The sequence below is a fragment of the Engraulis encrasicolus genome, chromosome 19 (genome assembly GCF_034702125.1).
Source record: "Engraulis encrasicolus isolate BLACKSEA-1 chromosome 19, IST_EnEncr_1.0, whole genome shotgun sequence".
In the NCBI taxonomy this organism is placed as follows: domain Eukaryota; kingdom Metazoa; phylum Chordata; class Actinopteri; order Clupeiformes; family Engraulidae; genus Engraulis; species Engraulis encrasicolus.
In genome coordinates, this window is record NC_085875.1 from 6082516 (window position 1) to 6107022 (window position 24507).

Consider the following 24507-nt stretch of genomic DNA (forward strand, 5'->3'; position numbering starts at 1 on the left):
TACAATGGAACTCTAATCCTACGCCAACTACAAATACTACTACGGCTGCTACTGCTACGCCAACAACAAATACTACCACTACTGCTACTGCTACTACCACCACCAACTACTAATTTGCTCAATAATTAGACATTTAACCACATGCGCCCAGTACTAATCCCCATTAACTTGTAAACAATGGTGATAGGACATAAGTCACATGACTTCCTTCCTCCATGGAACGTCATTCAGGGTGATCCGGTCATACACAGCAGCAGTAGCAGTGCAGTGCAGTGCAGTGCTGCGCAGCTGACCACCAAAGGCCATGGTAATAGTCTCCATTGTGCGGCCCTTTTTCCTGCTCAACTGCCCTCAATGCTCACATTACATCCTGGTTGGCCTACGCCAATGCAACCTAATGAGGCAGAGCACAGGGGGGATATTAGACCCACTAACTAGTGCCCTCTACAGAGGCAAACGAGCAGAAAAATAAAGATGAAGAGGGAAGAAAAGAGGGAAGATCAGTGCTTTGTTGTGCCCACAAAAAGAGGACAAAGCTAATAAGAAGCACTCCTTTATGTTTTGCGCTGCGCTGGGCTGGGCTATGCTTGTGCATGGGGGCTTGCTTGCTTGCGTGCCGTCATGAAGATGAGACATGGCAGGAAGGCTGTGCCATGGTGCCCGGGGGGAAGGGAGCACTAACACTGAACAGAGGATATGGAGATGCAGCTGAGAGAGACACAGCTGAGGAGATGCAGAGGTTACCTTACCTATGCTAATCCACATCATGATGACGGAGGGAGGAGGGAGAGAATGGCACAGACAGAGAGAGAGAGAGAGAGAGAGAGAGAGAGAGAGAGAGAGAGAGAGAGAGAGAGAGAGAGAGAGAGAGAGAGAGAGAGAGAGAGGGAGGGAGAGGGAGAGGCAGAGAGCAATGGATGAGGAAGATTGAGAAAGAGAGAGATGGAGCGAGAGAAAAAGATTGGAAAAAAAGAGAGCAATGAAAATATAGAGCAATGTACAGGGGGAGAAAGAAAGGTGGACAACAAGAGAATGAGGGAGGAGAGAGAGAGAGAGAGAGAGAGAGCAAAAGAGAGAAAGAGAGAAAGAGAGAAAGAGTAAGGGGAGGGACGAGTGAGAAAGCAAAAGAGAGAGAGCGCCTCTGGTCTCGTCATTAGCGGAGGCACTCTCCATCTCCCTCTCCATCTCCTCTCCTCTCCTCTCCCCCTCTACTGCTCACACTCCTCTTCAATGACTCATTGTGCGCTCTCCAAGTCTTCACATGGCAGCAAAAATCACTGTGTCCTCCTACCCAACTCTCACACCGACTCGCTTTCTCGCCTCGCCTGCTGTATCAAGACGCCCACTGGGGTTGAAGGGTCATAATAAAGGCCTGCTCCGGCTGTGAAGACCGCAGCTTGAGATGCTGGTGCCTCTATTGTAGAAGATAAGTGCTCTCTTTGCTGTCGGCTACATGAAACACATGCATATGACGTGCATTTTTAATCTGTGTACTGTAGTGTAGCCTCCTCCACAATGTCTGTCCATTTGAAGAGAGAAATAAGCTGCGGCTCTGGGAAGAGAGGCGTGTGTTGGGTTGGTGGCATCTGGATAAACATTTAGATTATCATGTTTCCAATCCTTTAAATGGGTGCTTAACAAGGGAATTAAAAACCCTCTTACAGGTGTTCAGCAAGAGCGGCCATGTTCATGTCAACAGTGTCAATTACAAACAAAGGCAGCAGCATTATGATGGCCAGGGCTGCTCACTGACAACAGGACGAAATCATTTGAAAGGGCCTCCCTCTAGTCTCAATACAGTACACTACAATGTAATGTGGTCCTAATGTTGCCCCTCTCTCCCTGGGCTGGGACCCGTTTGTCAGCCCCCCCTGTCAGCGGTCCTGCTCCTGGCTGCCATATTACAGCGTGTCGGGGACAACTGTGATATATCCAACAAAAAACAAGGAGTCTCCTCTCCCCCATCTGCTGGGATGCCCTGTGGTCAGAGCAGATGCTTGTGCTGAGTGTGGAGAGTGGAGAGTGAGAGTGTGATGGCGTGGGGCCCTTGCCCTTGGCAATGGGGACGGGGCATATGGGCTCAGTGGGTTAGTGGGTCAGGGAGAAGGGGCTGACCTGATGTTGTAAAGTGGAGACATCACTACTCTCCATCATACCATACACAGTCGGCATTTCTCAAAACCTAGTGCGCAGACTTCCAAGTGTATGAGCCTAATTGGTCACGCCCAGTGATTGGATACTTTTTGGTGAACTTTGGTGAACACTAGGTGTGACTAATAAAGAGTATCCAATCACTGGGCGTGACTAATTAGGCTGAATACACTTGGAAGTGCGCGCACTAGGTTTTGAGAAATGCACAAGACACAAAGACATCAACATGAAGAACCTTAATTGTGATGGGTTATAGGAGGCAGCAGTGCTTCCTCTTGACCCCGTTCTTAGGTCACTTTCTTGCACTTCACCCATGCCTGACCACTGTTCACAGTTCATTCACACTGAGACCACATTATTCACTCGTCCAATGCATGCACTGCATTAAGGTTTACAACAGTCCCTGCTTTAAGGATTACCATTTCTCCAAGAAACCATGTTAGTATAAACATTTCTGGAGTAACCCAAATCTTCAACACGCACCGACTGAGAACACTGGTCTTCAGAAATCCTATAATGGTAGGGAGCTCGAGGTCCGACACAAGACCACAGGCATTTGTGAGTTAAGCAAAAAGGAGGCCTGTTCTTGGAGACTAACCCTTTCAGTGCTAAATACAGCGAGCGCCTGAGCAGTGACCACAGTGTGGTCAGTGTTGCCAGATGTACAATTATCGTATTTGAACCATAATTTTTTCCATTTTGTCCTCTGTACGATCAAAAAAACATGATGTACAATCATTTCAAAGTTATCATTCAATTCATTTAGATGCCTTGAAACAACAATTTGGGTCTGTTACGACAATTTCTGCCCCAAAAGCGATAATTTTGAGGGTTTGGTACGATAATTCAGCATTTTCCATTTGGCAACACTGTGTGGTCACCCCCAAAGTCCATTCCCAGCAAGGCTGTTACAAAGTGAAGCAGCATCTGCCGCTTGATGAGTGCAAATCAAATCCGAGTGGAAATGGTGAAGCAATGTGTCCTCATGGCACACACTGAATATGGGTGCATCCCAATATGTGTCCTTGCCTCCTCCACTTGTGCTTGTCTCCTCGCCCCGCCTCCTGGCCCCTCCTCCGTGGAGAAAACGATAAAGTTTCCCAGCTGTCAGCCTAGCCACAACAACTTTTGAGGGACTGTTTTTCATTCACCATCCCAATTGCAAACGAGAAAAAGACTCTGCAATTGAGCTTTTGCAAGATATTGAAATATAATGCTGTTGTCAGTGATGTCATCATGACGAGAAGCGAGTGGAGGAGGCAAGTGGAGGAGGCAAGGCCCCATATTAAGATGCACTCTATGAGACACAGCAATTAAAAAACGAGGAGCTTCTCACAGACAATAACAATGGTGCTGTGGTGTCCTGGCTTTCATGCTGGCAAAAGCCACCAGGGAGTTGTATGTGCTGTGATGTGAAAGCCCCTGAGGGGTAGAGAGGAAACTCATCTCCCCTTTTTTTCTCGGAAATCTGCTTTCTCTCAAGAGTTCTCTTGTCGTATCATTGTCAGGGAAGTGGGAGGGTGATCTCCCCTCATCAAAAAGTTCTCTCATAAAAATGGAAATAGAACAAAACAAAAAATCAAGACAGTGTTGTGAAAAATCACTATCCTCTGATGACGACACCATTTAGAATCAACATCCACGACTAGAGTTAGCATTAGCTATGCATCACAGCTATGCATCTGTAGGCGACATTGTTTCCATCTTAGCTCTCAGCATGGTTTCCACAGGCCGCGCTGGCTGATTGATGGCAAAAACCCATCTGGTCAAGCAATTACTAGTGACTCTCAGAAGATGCATGAGATGCATATGCAAAACCTGGCAGGAAATCCCTGAGGAAAACGCGACGGCTTATTAACCAAAACCTCATAAAAGTTTCAAAGCTTAATTCATGCCATTGGACCTTCAAAGAGATGTTGCATTGTGCCAGAGCTGCCATGTGACTTGTTTCAACCAAGAGGAGTGCGTCAGTGGACACAGATGTCAGCACAACACAGTTAATACTAGGAGGTACGCGATTCAAGAATGCAGAGAGCACTCACATACTTCAAGTATCCCTTCATTACTATGCTGTGGCAAAATGGTCAACAAACCAGGCAAAACAGAGGTGGAAGAGGACAATGAGGAAGGCAAATATGAATCTGTTATGTATTAGCCACCAAAACAAATCGTACATCATCAGCTCCACATCGTTCACGTTTATATGACCACAAGCCAGATCATTTTAATGAATCATGACACTGCAGCCCCCCTTAAGACACTGAGCTATGATTAACTGAGCTTAGTGTGGCTTAGAGACCGACCCCCAGCTGGGTGAGTGAGGAGTTTATGTCCGCATACAATACAGTTAGCGGCCAGCTAAACAGAAACAAACAAGGCGTTAACCTTTGACAGCTTTTGAAGGGCTAAGACCGGAAGAGGCTTAGGTTGGTGTAAATCATGTCAAGGATATACGTCCTGTAGCCCATGGAGGGACCAAGAGCAAATTCAGAACAGCAGAATAATTTAAGCTACTTAGTGGTACTCTGAAGTGGTCTCGAAGTGGACCAACCAAGAGCATCCCCACCACTCAGAGAGGTCGACAATGCTAATATTAGGCTATACCGTTAAGTTTGAGTATCTTAAACCTTCTACTTTCATCTTTAGGCCTGTGCTACATACAAGCAGCCTTCATTTTCATCCAATTAGTCTCTCACAGTGGTGTCAAACATGTTCCTTGAAGCGAAGCACGTATAAAGCACGTATAAACAAATTCAGTTTTCGGGCAGAAAAAAGGTAGTGTATGTCTATGTCACCGTACGTATGTCTATGTAGAAGAGATGCACCGGATCCTGATTTTTAGGATCCTGCCGGATACCGGATCCACTGCTTAAGATCCTGCCGGATCCGGATCCGGATACCGGATCCTACGAAAGGGTTGAAACACATAGCCTACTCACACACGTGGGCCCTTTTTATCACGTTGGCTCAAACTATTTTGACTGAAAACCCTCGGCTACCGGATCCTAGATCCTGGAACCGGATCCGGATCCTGTGAAAAACCCTATTATCCTGCCGGATCCGGAACCGGATCTTGGATCCGTTGTATCTCTACTATGTAGGGTATGTCTATGCCACCGGGTGCAGCTGATACCTGCTCCGAGTGCATTGAATCGAAGGCGTTATGTGAAAAAAGGCCCATCGGCCCAGCGTATTACACAGTTATAGAAGGCCACCTACTTGGTTTGGCGTTGATGACCACCTTCTCCCCGGAGTGTGGCGTGGGGAAGCGTCCGGCGTCCCCCATCTCCTCGCTGGAGCCGAACTCCAGCACCTCCATCAAGTTCAGCGGCACGCTCCACTTCAGCAGGTACTTCTGGCCCGAGGTGGGGGCTACCCCTCCGCCGCCTTCCTGGGGTGACCTGTGGAGACATGAAACAAACCATAAGACATACACAGATCAACATAGGACAACACGTTTGCACACTTCCAACGGATTCCTTGGATGTACCGTATCCAAGGTCATGGTCCAGAGGAAAAATAGCCAAATAAATAAAAATATGCTGCGCACTGTCCATGACACTTGTATTTTTAAGGTGAGATTTTTTTTTAGATGTCTGCTTTTTTTATTCCTCACAATGTTCCAGTCAGTCAAAGGAGGAGTATTCATTACTGTTACAGGGGGCTACATGTGGGTTTAGATGGATTGTGCATGGGCTATGGAATGGATAAGGGTGCAGTAGTAGAGCATTTAATTGAGTTATTTAATGCTTCCTTTAGGGATAAAATCAAAACCTTTCAACCCTGTTGTAATGCCAAGACCAACTCTCTTACCACCAGGCCAGAGCTACTGTACCAGAAACAAATCTAGCAAACTGCTGAAACTATAACTTGCAAATTATGCTAAAAAAGTATTCCTGGACCATTTATGTGATTTTAAGTGTATAATTATGTACTAAACTTACATAGCAGTACATAATCCTACCAAGCCTAGAGTTCCTTTCATCTACTAACCAGTACATATTGGGCAATGACTACCAACATGGCAAACATGAACCAATTCAGGCGCATGTGGCCATATAAAAAAGTGTAAACACGAAGCTTAACAGATTTTTACTAAATGAAGGCAGTTTCCCATTTTGCTTCCACCACTGTGTCCTGGGTTGTGCAAGCCTTGAGCACAGCACCACACAGCATACTCAGAAGACACAGATGTCTGTGCCAATAGCACTTGACATCTCCGCGTTTGATTGATGGTGGAAACATTTTCGGGACAAACCAGCGTAGCAAGTGGATCTTCCTGCCTGCGGCAAATCTTGCTTGCATGTGCACACTGCAAAAGCCAGTGGGCAAGGCCCAATGGTTACACACTGCCACCCTTCGGTCCCTCATCTCCAATCCAACCCCCCCCCCCCCCCCAAATTTAAGGAGTGTCCCCTCCTGTATACCCATTGCAGGTTAAGTACAGAAGAGAGGGTTGATCTGCATGTGCACACGGCAAAGCCAGAGGAAAAGCCCACTAAGATAAGATAAGACAACATAAACTTTTATTGTCTGTTTGCACAGAAATTTCTCTTGCACGACACTTCTCCACAACACACTAAAGACACACAAAACACGATATGACCTGTATAGTCTAGTCATCACTAGTAAGCACAGCAGCCCCCAGGCCCTTCATTGGTCCACCACTCTATGCTGTACCTCCAAAGGCTAAGGTGTGTCCTCCATGTGCATAATAGCTAAACTACACGGCACAGGGTTGACTTGCATGTGCACACTGTCGCGCCAAAGGGAACCCCCACTGCCCTTCCCCCCTCCTCACAAAACTCAGGGAGTGTTCTCACTCCGCCCCTTCGGATCTATTACAGGTAATAGAACATGGGCTTGGGTGTGCCCAGGCCGGGCCGGGCTTTAACCACTAATGCGCTCTTTAACCAAACACGAGCGCTGCTCCTGCTGACAGGCGGCCTGCTTGTGATGGAGGCGCTCCAGGGTCTCAGTGGTTTCCGTGGTCGGGGTTGAAAAGGGAGGAAGCTTCCTGTGGAGGTCCGCACCGAGCAGCTCACACTACTCTAATATAGTCTACTGGCTATGCCTCCAGGCCATGCCTCTGTGAATGGGAGTAATAGGAATAGGAAGTTTGTGTGTGTGTGTGTGTGTGTGTGTGTGTGTGTGTGTGTGTGTCTGTGTGTGTGTGTCTGTGTGTGTGTCTGTGTGTGTGTGTGTCTGTGTCTGTGTCTGTGTCTGTGTCTGTGTGTGTGTGTGTGTGTGTGTGTGTGTGTGTGTGTGTGTGTGTGTGTGTGTGTGTGTGTGTGTGTGTGTCTGTGTGTGTGTGTCTGTGTGTGTCTGTGTGTGTGTCTGTGTGTGTGTCTGTGTGTGTGTCTGTGTGTGCAGCCCTCTCACCGTGCGTTGGGCGTGGCGCACATGAGCACGTCGTTGTGTGTGTGTGTGTGTGTGTGTGTGTGTGTGTGTGTGTGTGTGTGTGTGTGTGTGTGTGTGTGTGTGTGTGTGTGTGTGTGTGTGTGTGTAAGCTGCAGCCTTCTCACCGTGCGTTGGGCGTGGCGCACATGAGCACGTCGTTGAGCAGGAAGAGGCGCCTCTCCTTGGTCTTGATGATCTCGCCGCGCTCGTTATACACCGTCTCCACCATGTCGTCCGAGCGGATCAGATACCTGCTGCCACTGCTCAACAGCTGCACACACACACACACACACACACACACACACACACACACAGACAAACACACACGAAAGCATACAAACACGCACACGCAAACACACACACAAGGACACCAATACACACGCACACACACACACACAAGGACACCAATACACACACACACACACACACACACACACACACACACACACAAATACACACACACGCACACATGCACGCACGCACACATGCACGCACACACACACACACATGCGCACAAAAACACACAAATCAAAGTCAGTTCTATGGATTATAATTGCCAGGATCCCTCAGGATCGATTGATGCATAATGTAATGAAATCAAAAATCAGGTAGCAAAAGGTATATAGGCAAAAAGACTGTGATTAATACTTGAGTAAGATAGAGGATCTTTCTCTAAAGCCGTGCTATCATTCAGTCACGTTACATTTCTGACTTTTCTGTATCCACTCGCGCCACACCTCTATGATGTCCTGCACAATTCATGCATTCACTCAAGCCACTCGAGTCTCCTATTTATAAGACTGCAGATGTTGACTCCAAATAGGGACAAACTAAGAAGTATGGAAGAAATGTACGTATATATAGACAGTCGAATGACATTGGGGCCCACTAGTGGGACACGGGCTGAATAATTAGAGAGCATGTGGCACAGCTGTTTAAGCCATCGAGACACAACGGCACACATGCAGAAAACAGATTAGGCACTGCAAATACGTAGCTCCATGAATACAGCAATCTGCTGAAAATATGTCCGGCACGTGAAGCTCTTTCAGATGCAACATAAAATCGGTGATCTAAAACGCACAACCAATTTGTATTATTTATCCTGTATGCCATCTCCGAATATTATTTTAATGACCCAACCGTTAACAAAGCAAAAGTATTACTCGCTGGCTCAAAGCAATTTTCATTATAATTGATCTAAAACACGTAGAGTAAGCAATCTGTATTTATCCTGTATACCCCTGTTTATATCCGGTCTTAAACTTAAATGAATGTGACGTTGACAGAGACAGGAGAAATTTAATTTTAATTCCTTTATATGACCAGTGCATGTGAAGAATTGACAAATAAAAATGACTTTGATTTTAACTTTTGACTTTGAATCTGAAACAGCGCTAAGTCAGCCATAGTACCACCGCTGTACTACTGTAGGTAATGTAATTTTCATAATCCATTTCCTTGCCGCTGCCACATTTAGTGAAGTGCCACTCTAAATCAAGAGCGATTGCTTGCGGCTTTAGTGTAGTACCTTGTAACCCCCCCCACAGCACAGTCTCCATTTGCCAGTTAAAGCCTGTACTCAATGTCATAACTATTCCAAATGTTTGGGATGTGTCTTTCAGGAGGTCACATAATACTGTATTATGCAATCCCATGGGGGGAGCGAGTACTGACTAAGGGGCCTAGATAGGTAACTCAAGCCTGCTTTGTAAATGTCAAGACAATTTGTGTGCCGAGTGACTGGTGGTGGTCAGTAACTGGTGGGCAGAAGTGTATGAAGTATAAGTATAAGTAGAAGTGCTCTTACTGCTGTAATTATAACACTAGTAGGGTGAATTCGGTAAATTGGGCCACTTTTTCCCATTCACTTATATGCAAAAAAAGTGGCCCAATTTACCTTAATTTCAGTTATTCCACTGTACCTTGTTACATTGTAGGAGTACTTCTACTTCTGCTTTATACACATCTGCTCGTGGTGTTAGTGCTGTGGACAGGGCAGGATCGCTCTTTCATGGCTTGGGCCTTGTGTACAAGTGCTGTTCAAGCCTACTTTGTAAATGTCAAGCCATCCTGTGTGACTAGTGGTGCTCAGTGGCTGGTGGCGGTCAGTGTTGTGGACTGGACTGGACTGGACTGGATTGGACGGATGGAACGGTGACTCAGAGGGTTAAAGCGTCAAACCAAAGAAAGTGGATCTAACAAGAAGTGTCATTTTGTTTCCTTTCCGGTATCCACTTTATGTCGGATGAACGCCCCTATAGGAGACGTTCGGTTAGGAGACCTTCGGAGTCCTGAGGTTGAGAATCAATGAAGTCCCCTTAGCGCTGTAGATGGCAGTAGTGCACGACTTGCGCAAACACCTCAAAAAGAGAAGAAGAAGTGGGGGACAACGCCCCCTTAGGAGACCCAACTTGAGCACACGCTTTTGCATTGAGTGGGCGTGTTTTGCGATATCTTGGTTTGATTCAGTATTTTTGGTCAAACTTTGGGGACCCGGGTTCGATTCTGACCTGAGGTCACTTCCTGATCCTTCCCTCTCACTTCCTGTCATGCTCTTTCACTGTCCTGCCCATAAAGGCCTAAAAAGCCCAAAAGATATATTTGAAGAAAAAGGACAGGACTGGACTGGACAGGTCTGGAAGCACCTTGTTGAGGTATCGCTCGTTCATGGCCTTGGCGATGTGCTTGATCTCGCAGCGCTGGTCGGCCTCCCTCTTCTTCTCATTGAGCTTCTCGGCCAGCGTCTCCAGCTCCGTCAGGGCCATCTGCAGGGGGAGGCGGTCGGGGTGGCCCACCGGAGTGTTCTTCAGCATGTCCTGGAGGACGGCAAACACACACACACACACACGCACGCACATGCACACACATATACACACACAAACACACGCACACAAACACACGCACACACGCACGCACGCAAACGCACACACACGTACACGCACACACACATACACATACACATACACACAGGCAGATATACACACAGACACACACACATTTGGATCATGACATAGGAAATCATTACAAATCCAAATATTGGTTAGGCTTAGCTATTACCCTGATATGCTTCTAGTAACAATCACTAAATGTCCTGTGCTATAAATGGCACTATATTACATCAGACAAAGTCTCTCTCTCTCTCACACACACAGCACACTTAAATCAAGTGTTATTACAACACACTTGCAATATCAGCCATCGCCGAATATTTTTTTAATGACCCAACCATTAATAAAGCAAAAGTATTACTCGCTGGCTCAAAGCAATTTACATAAGAAAGACATTATGATTCACTATAATCATTCCTCATCTTCATTCATTAAAGTTTAATCTATCTGGGAAGACCTGTTCTTATCTAGCCTAGAGTTGCCTGGAAATCCCCACTAGGCTATAAAACAAGAGCTCCCTCTGCTGGCGAAAACAATGAAAAGCTCTGTTTAGCCAACACAGCAGAGGAAACGTGGCACTGGAAGATGCTAAGGTGTCCATGAAAGAGAGGCTGAGGGAAATAAAAAGGCCAACCACAAGATTTAAACTGACTTGGTCTGAATCAGCTGATTGTGATGACCTCTCAAGATAGAGATATTGGATGCTTTGCGAAATAATCAGTGTTAGAGGGGAAAATGCATTAATGAACAAAAAATGTGGCAGTGATTTTTACTTTCTGAACCTAAGACTTGGAGTTTCCCTCTATTGTTATTCATAAACACATGTCAGCTGTGTGTATGTTGTCTGATGTTGAATGACGTATTACAAATAGGATTAGGGTGTATTGTGACTAGGGCTGCACAATTACTCGAAAATAATCGAAAATCGTGATTAATCGTGATATCGAAATCGTGATTTCAATCGGGATTTAATCGTGGCAATAGTGACCTACCTTCGAGAGCGTCCTTGAAGCCAGAACTTACTGACAGGCTGGCATTTCCGGCTAGCAATCTGTTCACCTACGTTCCATGCTAATGCCTTTTACATAATTACTACAATTAATTTTATTTTGCTCATCCCCTATACAATTCATTCTTGGTTATATTTAATTTTGTTATAATTTTGAAAAAAATCTGCAAAAAACAATAATCGTGATTAATAATCGTGATTATGATTTTGACCCAAATAATCGTGATAATGATTTTTTCCATAATCGTGCAACCCTAATTGTGACAATACCATGGCGTGAGATGGGGGTAAAAGCCTGTTACCTGCAGCAGGAGAATGAACTGGGGAAACCTCTGGATGGGCTTCATCATTAGACCGTACAGAGTCACACGGTCACCACTGGTCTCCTGCCGATGCTGGAATAAGAAGAGACAGGAGTCATCTAACGCGCCGCACACACAAAAACATTTCATAGGGACCATAGCCAGGCGCAACAAAGTGAAAACAGGAGAAAAAACAAATCAGAGACGGCAGCCTAGCCCCCTTTGCCAAAACAATATGCATGCAATGCAATGTGTTTGGCACCCCTTCCATCAACAGACGGACAAACATACAGATAAGCAGACAGGTAAATAGACAGACAGGCTTATTGTAATAGACTGACCAGGTCATTGCAGATAATTTAAAGGGACACTGTGCAGGAAATGGAAAAAAAAAGGTGCTGCAATTATGCTGCTCATTGAAACTGGGTTGCCTATTGCCAAAATTGATCTTTTCATTAAAGTTTACGAAGTAATACACTAAAATTGTCTAGTATAGCCCAAGTACAGTCATTTTTGCAGCTAAAAAATTCAATTTTGGGAATTCAAAATGGCGTACCATGGAGAAGATCCCCCTTTTCATGTATGAAAAGTAAAAATTTTTCAGTCATAATGAATACTTTGAATTTGATGCTGGTGGTAAGTATTCATGAAAAAGGTAACATTAGTGAATGGGTAGCATGGATTCTGGAAATAAACAACTAAAATTCTTACACAGTGTCCCTTTAAGTCCTTCTACAACTCTGAAGTCATATTAATACCATGTTGAAAAATGATGTTTCCAAGGCATAGGCAACAAAATTTGTCACCCATTTACAAAATAATATAACTCTGTGCTAGACAAAGTGTTCATTAGCTACATTATGTCCCATTTCATACACATAGCTCATACCCTCACCCTCAGCTAAAAGGAACTCAAGTAAGTCATTCGTACCTTGAGAAACTCCAGAAAACTGGGCTTGGTGGCACAGGCTTTTCTGACGACTGCCATGGCCGTGCTGAAGTTATTCACATACTCCCGGTAGGCGTCTAGCACCATAGATTTGGAGAACTGTAGGGAAAGGAGAACACATAGACATAATAATATGTCAGTGCTAGGTCAGCCACACTTCAATATTGTCGTGCCCTCCGAATAGCAGCAAGGGTGTCTGTCTCACAGTGCTGGAAGCAGGGAGTTAAATAGAAGCAGAGGGGGAGGAGGACTGTAACTCTCAATGACATTTTATTATCGTCAAAATGATGCAGGGTCCATTCTGTAGTAGCCTACAGTAGCTGTAGCCTCTCTTCGCAACTCCTGCTTTGTCTGCCTACCTGCATGGTTGCTGGTGGCGCACGGCAAGTTACAAAAAATGTGGGGTGCATGAGCTCGCGCCGCGGCTGCTTGCGCCGTGGTGTGTGACGTAATTTTGAGCGTGCGCCATCGTCGCGAGTGAGGTATGAAGGAGGTTAGCGCCAGTCACGCCAAGTATGAATCCCCCTTTAGGTGGTGTGAGAGGGAATGTAGGGACGATTGGAGATTTACAGAGAAATGGAGGAAACTGAGCGAAAGAATGAGTAAGAAGCAGAGAGATAGTATGTGTCAGTGTCTACAGCCGGAAAGAGGCTCAGGCAGTGAAAAACAAAGGTCAAAGAACATAACACACACGCAAAGACACACTTGGCAACATAGGGCAAGTCTGTGTGTGTACGTCACTGTGTGTCTATGCACTATACAAATACACCCGCACTCATGGACACACGTGCGCACATGCGCACGCGCGCGCGCGCACACACACACACACACACACACACACACACACACACACACACACACACACACACACACACACACACACACACACACACACACACACACACACACACACACACACACACACACACACACACACACACACACACACACACACACACACACACACACACACACACACACACACACACACCATCTGAAATAACAAGTAGAAACCAGAAGCAGATGGACACGGAGGCTGAGCTACTGCAGAGGAGAGGAGAGGAGAGGAGAGGAGAGGAGAGGAGAGGAGAGACTAGAGGAGAGGATAGGATAGGAGATAAGAGAGAGGAGAGGAGAGGAGAAGAGAGGAGAGGAGAGAGGGGAGAGGAGGAGAGGAGAGGAGAGGAGAGGAGAGGAGAGGAGAGGAGAAAAGAGGATGGGAGAGGAGAGGAGAGGAGGGGAGGGGAGAGGAGAGGAGTGGAGAGAGGAGAAGAGAAAAGAGGAGAGGAGAGCAAAGGAGAGGAGAGGAGAGGAGAGGAGAGGAGAGGAGAGGAGAGGAGAGACGTCCTGTAATGTTAAATGATGGGTGTTGCCAGGCAGTACAGATTTGTGATCCTGGTGGGAAAATGCCACCCAGAGATGAGGTACTCTGTGTCGGAGGTGCGTGAGCGTGCGTGTGTGTATGTGTGTGTGCTCTGTATGTGTGTGCGTAGCATACATGCATGCCTGGGTAAAAACTACCAAATATTATGTTATTACAGCTGAGCCCATTTTGTGTGAGGCATGATTACATCATCATCTTCACACCTACACAGACATGTATGCAAGCATGCGCATACAGTACACACACACACGCACACACACACACGCACGCACGCACACACACACACACACACACACACACACACACACACACACACACACACACACACACACACACACACACACACACACACACACCCACACACACGCACACGCACACGCACAAAAACAAACACACAAACAAACACACAAACAAACACCAACTTGCACTCACAGAGGCCACAAAGACGTCTCCGATCATGTCGAGGCTGTCCCAGTCAGCCACCCTGCTGGCCAGGGCTATCTGGAAGAGGGAGTGGCACTGCAGGATCTCCCGCACGCGGTAGAACGTCATCTTACACTTACGGTCACTCAGCAGCTTGGGCTCCAGCTCAGACAAGGGCTTCTCATATTGCTGTTGGGGATGAGAGAAAAGAAGTGAGTGGGTTTTTTTGGTTTTCATTTTTATTGGGGATGTTTTAATATACATTTTGTAATGGGTTTAAAACTATCAACATAGTAACACTGAATACAATGGTGATAAGAATATGCAAGAAAAAGAAATAACAAAGATCTAGATAGATATTTTTTTAAATGACAAAGTTCATGAAAAAAATGTTAATTCATTATTTATTGCTGTTAATTTGTTATACGTCATGAATAAATAAATAAACAAATAAGTCCAATCAGCTCTAACCCCCACTCTAACCACCTCGCTAGTTCAAATCAAAGGTCTGCTGGAAGACTCTGCTACACTGTGTCAGCATTTTCTCACTACCTCGTCCTCTGCTTCACCTGCACAGGATAATGAGGCATTTGTATATTTTTTCTGATTGTGTCTTTATTTCCTCCTGACAGCCCATTTCAGTGTAACTAATACTTTTTATGCAACTTCATTCTTGCAGCTTCTGAACAGTAGCATCCGGAATGTGTTTTGGCCACCATGACGAAGGTTAATAACTTGCACTGACATTACATTAATAACAATCTTCATTATTAATTTTGAGAGCTTCCTGTTTTAAATCATTTTATAAGGCTGAGAATAATTGACATAATAATATACGGTGCAATCTACTGCAGTTGAGTCTTAGAGCACATTGAAATGAAATCAAGCGGAAAGTCCGAATTTTCATGCTTTTTTCCCCCCCACACCTGAACTTTTGGCACTGGCTAATAAGCAGAAGTTTTCAATTACAGTACAGCATATAAAAGCCAGATGTAGAGGAGAGCGAATGAAAGGGATTGCCACTCATCTATAGACTCACAATGTTATTATATTAATGCTGAAATGAATACTCAATGACCATTGACTATGAAATAAGCTCCCTAAATAATTCACCCGTTTCAATTATCCAACCTAGCTGCCGTGTTCTCACGCTTTAAATTAAAAATAAAGTCTTACCTCTAATATGCGCTTCAGCGCCGAAATGTAATTCTTCTCACTCTCCAATATCGAGCCAAGAATACACCTCCGCACCACCTGTTGAACCACACATGCACACACACGCACGCACGCATGCACGCACGCGCGCGCACACAGACACACACACAGACACACACACAGACACACACACACACACACACACACACACACACACACACAGACACACACACACACAGACACACACACAGACACACACACAAACACACACACACACACACACACACACTTATTACTGATGGCTCCAAGTGCCTCATTGGCACCATTGCTACCCAGATATCAAGCAGCTGTGGCCAATCGATGTGGCCGTGCTCTAGAAATGCAGAGTGGGGATCAATGGCAATGTAATAGCAGGTTTCTGCTGCCCAGCCGGGACTTGGAGCTGCTAACTGCCATTCCTCACTAACAGACACTTAATAATAGCTCAGCAATCAATACTACCAACAGGGGGGTTTCTTCTGCAATGGAAATGTCATAGCAGCACACAGAGAGCAGGACAGAGAGAGAGAGAGAGAGAGATAGAGAGAAAGAGAGAGAGGGGGGGGCATATTTAGATTCAACATAAAAGGACAGGCAAACCCATTCACAAATCACCACACTACCATTTCATAAATACTTTGCTATTGGTCCGTTGGTCGTTCAGATCTCATTCACTTCATCGTTATTACCTCTGCCAAGGATGGTTCGTGGTGCGTGTGTGTTTCTGTCCACCAGAGGGCGGAGGTGTGCTCTCTGAGCACTGTTCTAGTTATTTATTTGAATTAGAGATGCACCAGATCCGGTTCCGGTTCCGGTTCCGGATCCGGCAGGATAATACGGTTTTTCACAGGATCCGGGTCCGTCAGGATCTTAAGCAGTGGATCCGGTTTCCGGCATGTTACCTAAAAATCAGGGTCTGGTGCATCTCTAGCCTAGGCTTTTCAGTCAGTCTTTCACAGCCCTAATCACTGCATGGAGTGAAAGCCCGTTGGAAGCGGCCGTTGTGGGCAGTGTGGCAATAAGCCAATGAGTCTAAAAAATAGTTTGAGCCAACGTAATAAAAAGGGCCCATGTGTGCGAGTAGACTATATGTTTCAACCCTTTTGTAGGATCTGGTATCCGGTTCCGGATCCGGCAGGATCTTAAGCAGTGGATCCGGTATCCGGCAGGATCCTAAAAATCAGGATCCGGTGCATCTCTAATTTGAATGTATGGTTTGTATGGTTTAGTGTACATAGATTCACATACTCACTCACATACTCACATATAGATCAAAAGGCTGAAAACTTCAGCAGGTGAAAGCGTCTTTGAAAAAACTTTGAGCATGCAAGCCATGTAGTTAATAGATACTTATTTGACCCAATCAATAAAATCCATAAACACCCAATTCAACTCTAATTCCACAGTGTTTGAAGATGCCCGTTTGCCAACCTGTTGTTGTGAGAGGCCTTCAGGGGCGGGGCTCAGCACCGGCTCCACTCCCAGGCAGTCCACATCAATGAACATGTCCGCCTCCTCCTCATCGAAGCAGGCCGACTTCCGCTCTAGAGCACAAAACAGGAGATTAGTCTGAGGGCGCCCACTAATCTAATATAAAGTGCGTACCGCTCAGTTGTCCCTGTTCATCATGGCATCATCTCAGTGTGAAATAAGGGTCTGTTTAAATTAGATTCGGTGCTATGCACGAGTTGCTGCACAGTGATTTAGATTAAATCTCTGACAGTGTCAACTGGTTCATTTATTTGAAATTCATTATCTGGGAACTTCAGATGTGTCAAAGGCAGATATGCTATGCTCAACATCACTGTTTTTAACATATAGTGTTCCTGTACATTGGTACACCTCAGTACAGTAATGTAAAAAAGGTTTAATAAAAAATACTGCTGTGTTTTGTCTCTGTTTCACAGGACTTCATATTTTTTCTTAATATGGGGTGCTGTGGTGCAGCGTGTGAAAGAGCTTATGTTTGTACCATTTACGGATTTCAGGTTTTGGCAAAGGACGCGCTCAACTTCTTGAAAAAACGAAAGTCTTTGGGTGCGTGATAAAAAGTATCAACTTGAGTAAGTACCATCTACGGAAACATTGCTCACGGGGACCCAAGTTTGAATCCGGCCTGGGTCATTTCCCATTCCTACCCCCTATCCAGGGCTCTAAAGTAACTTTTTTCATCACTAGCCAAAATGGCTAGTAGATGTTTATCTTACTAGCTAAACAAATACCCATTAATGGGACAAAGTGGCGAGTAAGTTGGTCTTTTCTACCAGCCAAACTGAAAATTCACCAGCATTTGACTGGTTGGCTGGTTTTAATTTAGAGCCCTGCCCCTATCCCTCTCCCTGTACCTTCCCGTTGCTTTCTACTAACTTTTCCAAATAAAGGCAGAAAAGTCCAAAAATATTGCCATATATCATGCATGTGACAGCTTTGAGCAGTGTGTGTGTGTGTGTGTGTGTGTGGTTGGCCCATGGCCTCACCGGAGCAGAAGGATTTGGTTCTGATAAAGGATCTGCCCTTCTTCACGGCTGCTTTGGTCTTCTCCAGGCCATCTTTGGTGCCCTCTTTGGCTGCCTTCACTATCTTCTGCACCTGCCATGCAGCACAAGATCAACGTGAGATGCACACTCTCTCACAGACACATACAGACATATAGACACAGACACACACAGAAGAGACACCCACCACGCAGACAGACACACAGACAGAGACAGAGACAGAGACAGAGACAGAGACAGAGACAGAGACAGAGACAGAGACAGAGACAGAGACAGACACAGACACAGACACAGACACAGACACAGACACAGACACAGACAGCCCGGGGGAGTATGCCCACTCCCTCCACAGCTGCAGAGGCACAGCTGGTAGGAGGGATGCCCAAGACCCAGGGGAGGAGAGGAGAGGAGACTAGAGGAGAGGGAAGAGAAGGGGGTGGGGAAACGAGGACAGGAGACTAGGGGAGAGGGAAGAGAGGAGTTGAGAGGAGACTAGAAGAGAGGGAAGAGAGGAGTGGAGAGATGAGAGGAGAGGACAACAGATGAGAAATGGGTGAAGAGGAGAGGAAAGTAGAGAAGAGACATGTGGAGTGTGCAGAGGAGAGAAAGTGCAGGACAGGATATGAGAAGAGAGGAGTAGGGAGAGAAGAGGAAATGGATGAATAGGAAAGGGAAAGAGAGGAGAGGAAATGAGTGGAGAGAAAGCAAAAAGAATGGAGAGGAAAGCAGAAGAGAGAGGGCAGGAAAAGACAGCAGAGACGATGAGAGGAAACGAGTGTGGAGAAGAGGAAAGGGATGGAGTGTAAGGGAGAGGCAAGGTACGGATAGGAGAGGAAATGGGTAGAGAGGAAATGAGTGGGGAGGAGAGGAAAGGGGTGGGGAGAACAGGAGAGGAGAGGAAACGAGAGGAAAGGAGAAGCTGACCAATGTTATAGAGTCAGTGACATTACAGAGGCCCCGTGGTACCCAAGCACACGATGCCACGACACAGAAGCTGGAAGAGCAGCTCAACAGTCGGTTTAGCAATGTCAACATCACAAGTCAACATTGCACCTGGAATTTTGATCCAAAACCTGGTAACACACCACGACTCCATCACCAAAATTCAATATTAAGGCTCGCAGTAGGACTCACCATGAAGCAGAGCACCTTGTAAACATTCAATCAACTTAAATCGCCATTTGCTGAATCACAAATGATGTTGATAAATGCAACAATGCCTTTTAAGAGGATTGAGTGGTTAATAAAGGCACAATTTGTTTTTCGTTATTTGAAATCAGAAGCACTTGCTCCAAATATCAGTAATATAAATAATTATAAAAATAGTAAATAGACATTAGAATTTTTCATTTCCATCCCTATATGAACTTTGAGCTGCCGGTAACAGCCAAATAGAATCCCCTGAATGAAAAAAGGAGAGCAGACCCACATGACACAATGGGTACATCCCAATATGTGACCTTGCCTCCTCCACTTGCCTCCTCCACTTGCTTCTCGTCATGATGACATCACTGACAACAGCATTATATTTCAATATCTTGAAAAAGCTCAATTGTAAAGTCTTTTTCTCATTTGCAATTGGGATGGTGAATGAAAAACAGTCCCTCAAAAGTTGTTGTGGCGAGGCTGACAGCTGGGAAACTTTATCGTTTTCTCCACGGAGGAGGGGCCAGGAGGAGGGACGAGGAGACAAGCACAAGTGGAGGAGGCAAGGACACATATTGGGATGCACCCAATGACACCTAGTAGATGAGGACACTTTGAAGTGACATGCGAAAAAGCATAGAGCAAGGTGCCACAGCCTCTGAGCCCTGTCACGTGAACACGGAGGAGAAAAGGGAAAAGAAAATTAATCCATTAATGAGGAAGCTATGACACCAAGAACAAGGGATCAGGCTGGAGACCAAAACACATGGTGCCTTCCTGCAGGGATGCAGGTTAAAAGTCTGTTAGAGGTCTGTCTGTTGAAACTGTTAATAAACATAAGAAGACATGGCGGTTTTGAGACACAATTTAAGTTTAGTACCAAGTGGACAGGTAGCCCACCACCGGTTTAGGAATTATCGGGATGGGAATGCTAGAAACCCCAGAATCGGCAGGGGATGGGGAGGAACAGGGTGGGGTGGGATGAGGTGACGACCGTGGTGGTGTTTTGTTTAGTCTAGTGAGGGGAGGGAGGGAGGGAGGTGGTAGAGAAGAGTAGGTGGGCCACCGGAAGTGACATCACCACAGTAGCCACAGGAGGTTTACCTTCTGCTCGTGTTTGTGTTTGAGCTGCTGCAGTTCTACTGTCCCCACAGCATTAGCCATGAGATCTTTCATCTTTTTCTCATAGTGTTCTTTCAAACGAGTCAGATCTTGAGAGAGCTGCATGGAGGCAGAAGGGGAAGGGAGGGATAGAGGAGGAGGGATGGAGGAGGGGTGCATGGGGGTTACCAGACGGGCCCTTTGAAGGCATGTCCCAGCCGGAGGACACTCCGTCACGCAGTGCTCTCCCCAAACCTCTGACAAGCAGATGCACGCAAGGCCCGCAAAAACAACACACACACACACACCTTCATATTCATCTATGCGAAACCAATCTTCAGACACACACACGTGCGCGTGCAGCAGATACACGCCATACTGAACCCATTTAAAACAGAAAGACAAAATAACACATTTTCAGCATTTAGAGGTTTCTGGTCTCCCTTGCATAGACAAAATGTCCCTTTAGTTTTTCCATTATTACACCTCCAAATGGTGAAAAGGTGAAGCTGTGAGCGCATTAAGCATATAGTAGGAAAGCACAGCACTGCACAGCTCGTCAGACTTGAAGCTTCTGCAGCAGCAAGCCTTTGGTTTATAATCCCAAGCTTTAAAAACAAGCAAGTTCTTTCGTGGGGGAAAGTCTCACAACGTGTGTATTATTTCAACATTAGACAAAGTTCCAATAACTGACCAACGAGGGCGGAAGGAAAGACAAAACTCGTTCTTTTTCATATAGGCCTACTATAACACCAGACTTAATCCTCATCCGCTTAGACTCTCTTGCTACCGTTTCGGACTATCCCCTGGGGGGCATTCCAAGCAAGACATGAAAGGGAATGCTATTTAAAGGATACAGGCTTATTTTCCAAATCTCTCCAAGTTACACAGCTGAATTGTATGCTTTTGTTTTAAATGACTCAGCTGATCTCTGTAAAACTCAACTATTTGACTTCAAAAGAAAAACAGTATTATGGCCTTACTTTTCTAATAGCCAACGGCACATCTAGCACAAAGCTTTTCCAATGGCTTCCAGTTAACATAACTTACATAAACAAAACCTTTCTTAATACATTAGTAGTGCTTACTTTCTCAAATTACCATAATTTATCGTGAGAAAACACAAGGCTTTCTGCATGTACTGCTGCCCTGTTGCCAAGCAAATAAATAAAAACCAGCATCCACCTAGTCACGACTCATGACTCAAGATTGAATGACTCATTGCCTTGTTTGGGAATCGGCTCCCTTAAGACAAATAAATTAGTAGTTGTCCAGGCAAACTGCAACACAAGTAGTCGACTAACAACAGTTGTTATTGGTCTGTTACAAAAAAAGACTTTTGTTGTGTGCTGTTAACATTCTGTTTCCGGTGTTGTTAATAGCTGCAAAGTGGCGGGACGGACTTCTACTACAGTAAATGCAGACATCAGCATTTATGGGCAGCCATGCTGGTCACAGTGTCAGCAATGTCCTTTACACTCAAGGCAGAACAGCCTCAGTCGTCGGCCATTTTGTTAGCATTGTTATCAACAGTATGTCTTTGACACATATTCAGATGAAGATGATGGATGAAGACAATGAGGACGGATCTGGTACGTACATGGGTTCTGCGGCTGGGTGTCCGCCGGCGTACGAATGCGTCGGGGACCCCGTTCTCGCCGTGGCCCTCGCCATCGCTCTGCTCGCCGTAGCTTTCAAACTCGCTGGAGCTCCAGCCGTTGTCCAGTGAGCTGCCCTCGTCCCCCAGCTCCACGTCATCGTAGATCATCTCATCAGGGTCTGGGGAGATGGAGAGAGACAGAGAGAGAGAGAGAGAGAGAGAGAGAGAGAGAGAGAGAGAGAGAGAGAGAGAGAGAGAGAGAGTACAAGTGTGTGTTGAAAGACAAAGTCAAAAACATGAATGAGACGTGAGTGAGACCACAAAAATGAAACTGACGCCTACTCTACAACAGCCACTACTGAAATTGAGATTTATTTTTACCACAGTACACACTACAATGTAGTGGACAGCTCAATTTATTGCATGTTAAGGCATGACCAATTTAACACAAGCTTCTCACTGCATTATATCTATTGTGAGGATAAATGTAGTAAAATCAAAGTACCAGAAGTCTGGTAGAGACACTGTGCTCTAGTCTAAAATATGGAAGTGAAAGTAAGATCCTGACCAAACGAAATCCGACGCTTAAAAAAAGAATGGGAAACGTTAGAGCACCGACCTGTCGAGTCAGAGTTCTCTCGAGGCACGTCATCATAGATCACCTCGTCCGGACCTGCGCAAAACAAACAAAATAAACATCCCTGAAAGTCTTGAGGCTAAATAGGGAGATGCAGCACAGGAGACAGGAGTGTGTGGTGACTGCCCGCACTGAAAACTGGCACTTTGGGCAAGGATGGAAAGATGGCCGCAGTTCCTCAAACTAAGAGGAAGGAAGTGGGATTTTCATGCATTCAAAGGAAGGAGAGGGCCACGGGACAGAGAAAATGAGCCAAGTCTGCACTTGAGGATCTTATGCTTCCCTAGCCTGATAAACCAGACTAAATGTGGATGTCTAATTTAGTCTGGCCTCGATGCATAATACATCCGAAGATTGTTGATGAGAACAACCTTCCCTCAAAACCCTGCCCGCTTTGATTCAAAACACATCTTTGCATTGTAATTGGTTTGCCAGATTCATGGCATTCTGGCTTCATTGAATCATTATGCGAGGCCAGACCCACCCGTAGACAAAACATTTTGTCGTCCAGCGGGTGGCGCTGGTTCACCAGGCTAATGCTTCCCATGAGTCAAGAGTACGGTAGTGGCGGAAGAATTGTGCAGAGAGCCCCAGGGCAAGACGCTGATGCCCCCCCCATACATAGGGCCATGATAGGCGTCTGGTAGCCGCCTGACAGCCGCCCACCACCACTAAGTCCGCCGACACTGGTCATGACGAGGCTTTTATGCTCTCATGTGCCATCACAGGCCCGTCTTGTGTATTTGTAGTTCTTCACCATTTTGAGAGTTTAGACACAAGTTATACCCATGCGGATGTCTTTCAGCTGTATTGTTGTCTTGCATCCTTTTGTTTCTATTTTGTATATTGTATCATAGTGTGTTCATGTATATCTGTATCTATGTGTGTGTGTGTGCGTGTGTGCGTGTGTGTGTGCGTGCCCTGAACTATATGTGCCTTGATCCCAGTTAAAACATTGCTCAAATTATCTTAATTTGATCCACAATTTTAATTTTGTGTCTACAATGGGTACATATTGAGATGAATCAAAGACACGACTTACTCTCCATCCAGGCAGTGTTTGCAGGATCAGACACCCACTTAGTCAGGGCATCCTCCTCTCTGATGACGGGATACTCTTCTGTAAACACACTGGAGACACAAGGATAGACGTGTCAACCATTTCATTACAAGTACTGATGGAAAAACCACATAATACCATCATAATACAGTACTACCGTCAAATTCAATATAAAGCATTTCATTATACGTCCCAATGCAGGGAAAACCACAAAACACAACAGCACAACATAACACTACTATAACATTTACATAATTACAGCCTTGTGCTCTCTTTACTAAGTTGTTTGTCACCTGTAGACATGAAATATTAAGTACTGACTCACCTGTCACCAGACGTGTTTGCTGTGCCCACCACTGTTACTGTAAAGACAAAGTGGACACCAAAAATGAATGCGGCAATCAAAGCAACCAGATGCAAACGGCTTCTTTTCCACTGGCGTCAGTCACCTGCACAGCTGTTATGTTGTGTCATCCCCACTTTGCTGACACCTACTTAAAGGGGTATGCCACTATTTTGGGGCTTAATACAGTTAAAATCGTTGGCTGGGGTTTATAAAGGTGGTAAAGTGTCTTATTTTTCATGTTAAGCGTTGTCTTGCTGTAAGACAAGTTAAAAGAGGGAGCATGTCGCTAAGCTAGTGAAAGTCAATGGATCCGTGTAGCATTGTAGCATGCTACACGGATCCATTGACTTTCACTAGATTAGCGACATGCTCCCTCCTTTAACTTGTCTTAAAGCAAGACAACAGTTTACATGAAAAAT

The 24507-nt window shown here is 45.5% G+C and overlaps 1 protein-coding gene across 2 annotated transcripts in view; it reads right to left on the minus strand.

Annotated features, from left to right (window-relative positions):
- Positions 1–24507, minus strand: part of arhgef10 (Rho guanine nucleotide exchange factor (GEF) 10) — a 102502-nt gene that overhangs the window by 45996 nt on the left and 31999 nt on the right. Inside the window, exons 5-18 of one of the 2 annotated variants that reach the window (XM_063183534.1) lie at positions 24068–24104; positions 23725–23813; positions 22665–22718; positions 22046–22224; positions 20449–20565; positions 18181–18292; positions 17135–17247; positions 15686–15763; positions 14519–14698; positions 12685–12801; positions 11754–11846; positions 10200–10370; positions 7677–7822; positions 5371–5552 (exon numbers count right to left, since the gene is read on the minus strand). In XM_063183534.1, coding sequence (XP_063039604.1) covers positions 5371–5552; positions 7677–7822; positions 10200–10370; positions 11754–11846; positions 12685–12801; positions 14519–14698; positions 15686–15763; positions 17135–17247; positions 18181–18292; positions 20449–20565; positions 22046–22224; positions 22665–22718; positions 23725–23813; positions 24068–24104 — 1668 coding nt within the window. The remainder of the gene's footprint in view (positions 1–5370; positions 5553–7676; positions 7823–10199; positions 10371–11753; positions 11847–12684; positions 12802–14518; positions 14699–15685; positions 15764–17134; positions 17248–18180; positions 18293–20448; positions 20566–22045; positions 22225–22664; positions 22719–23724; positions 23814–24067; positions 24105–24507) is intronic. The other variant, XM_063183535.1, reaches the window with a different exon arrangement.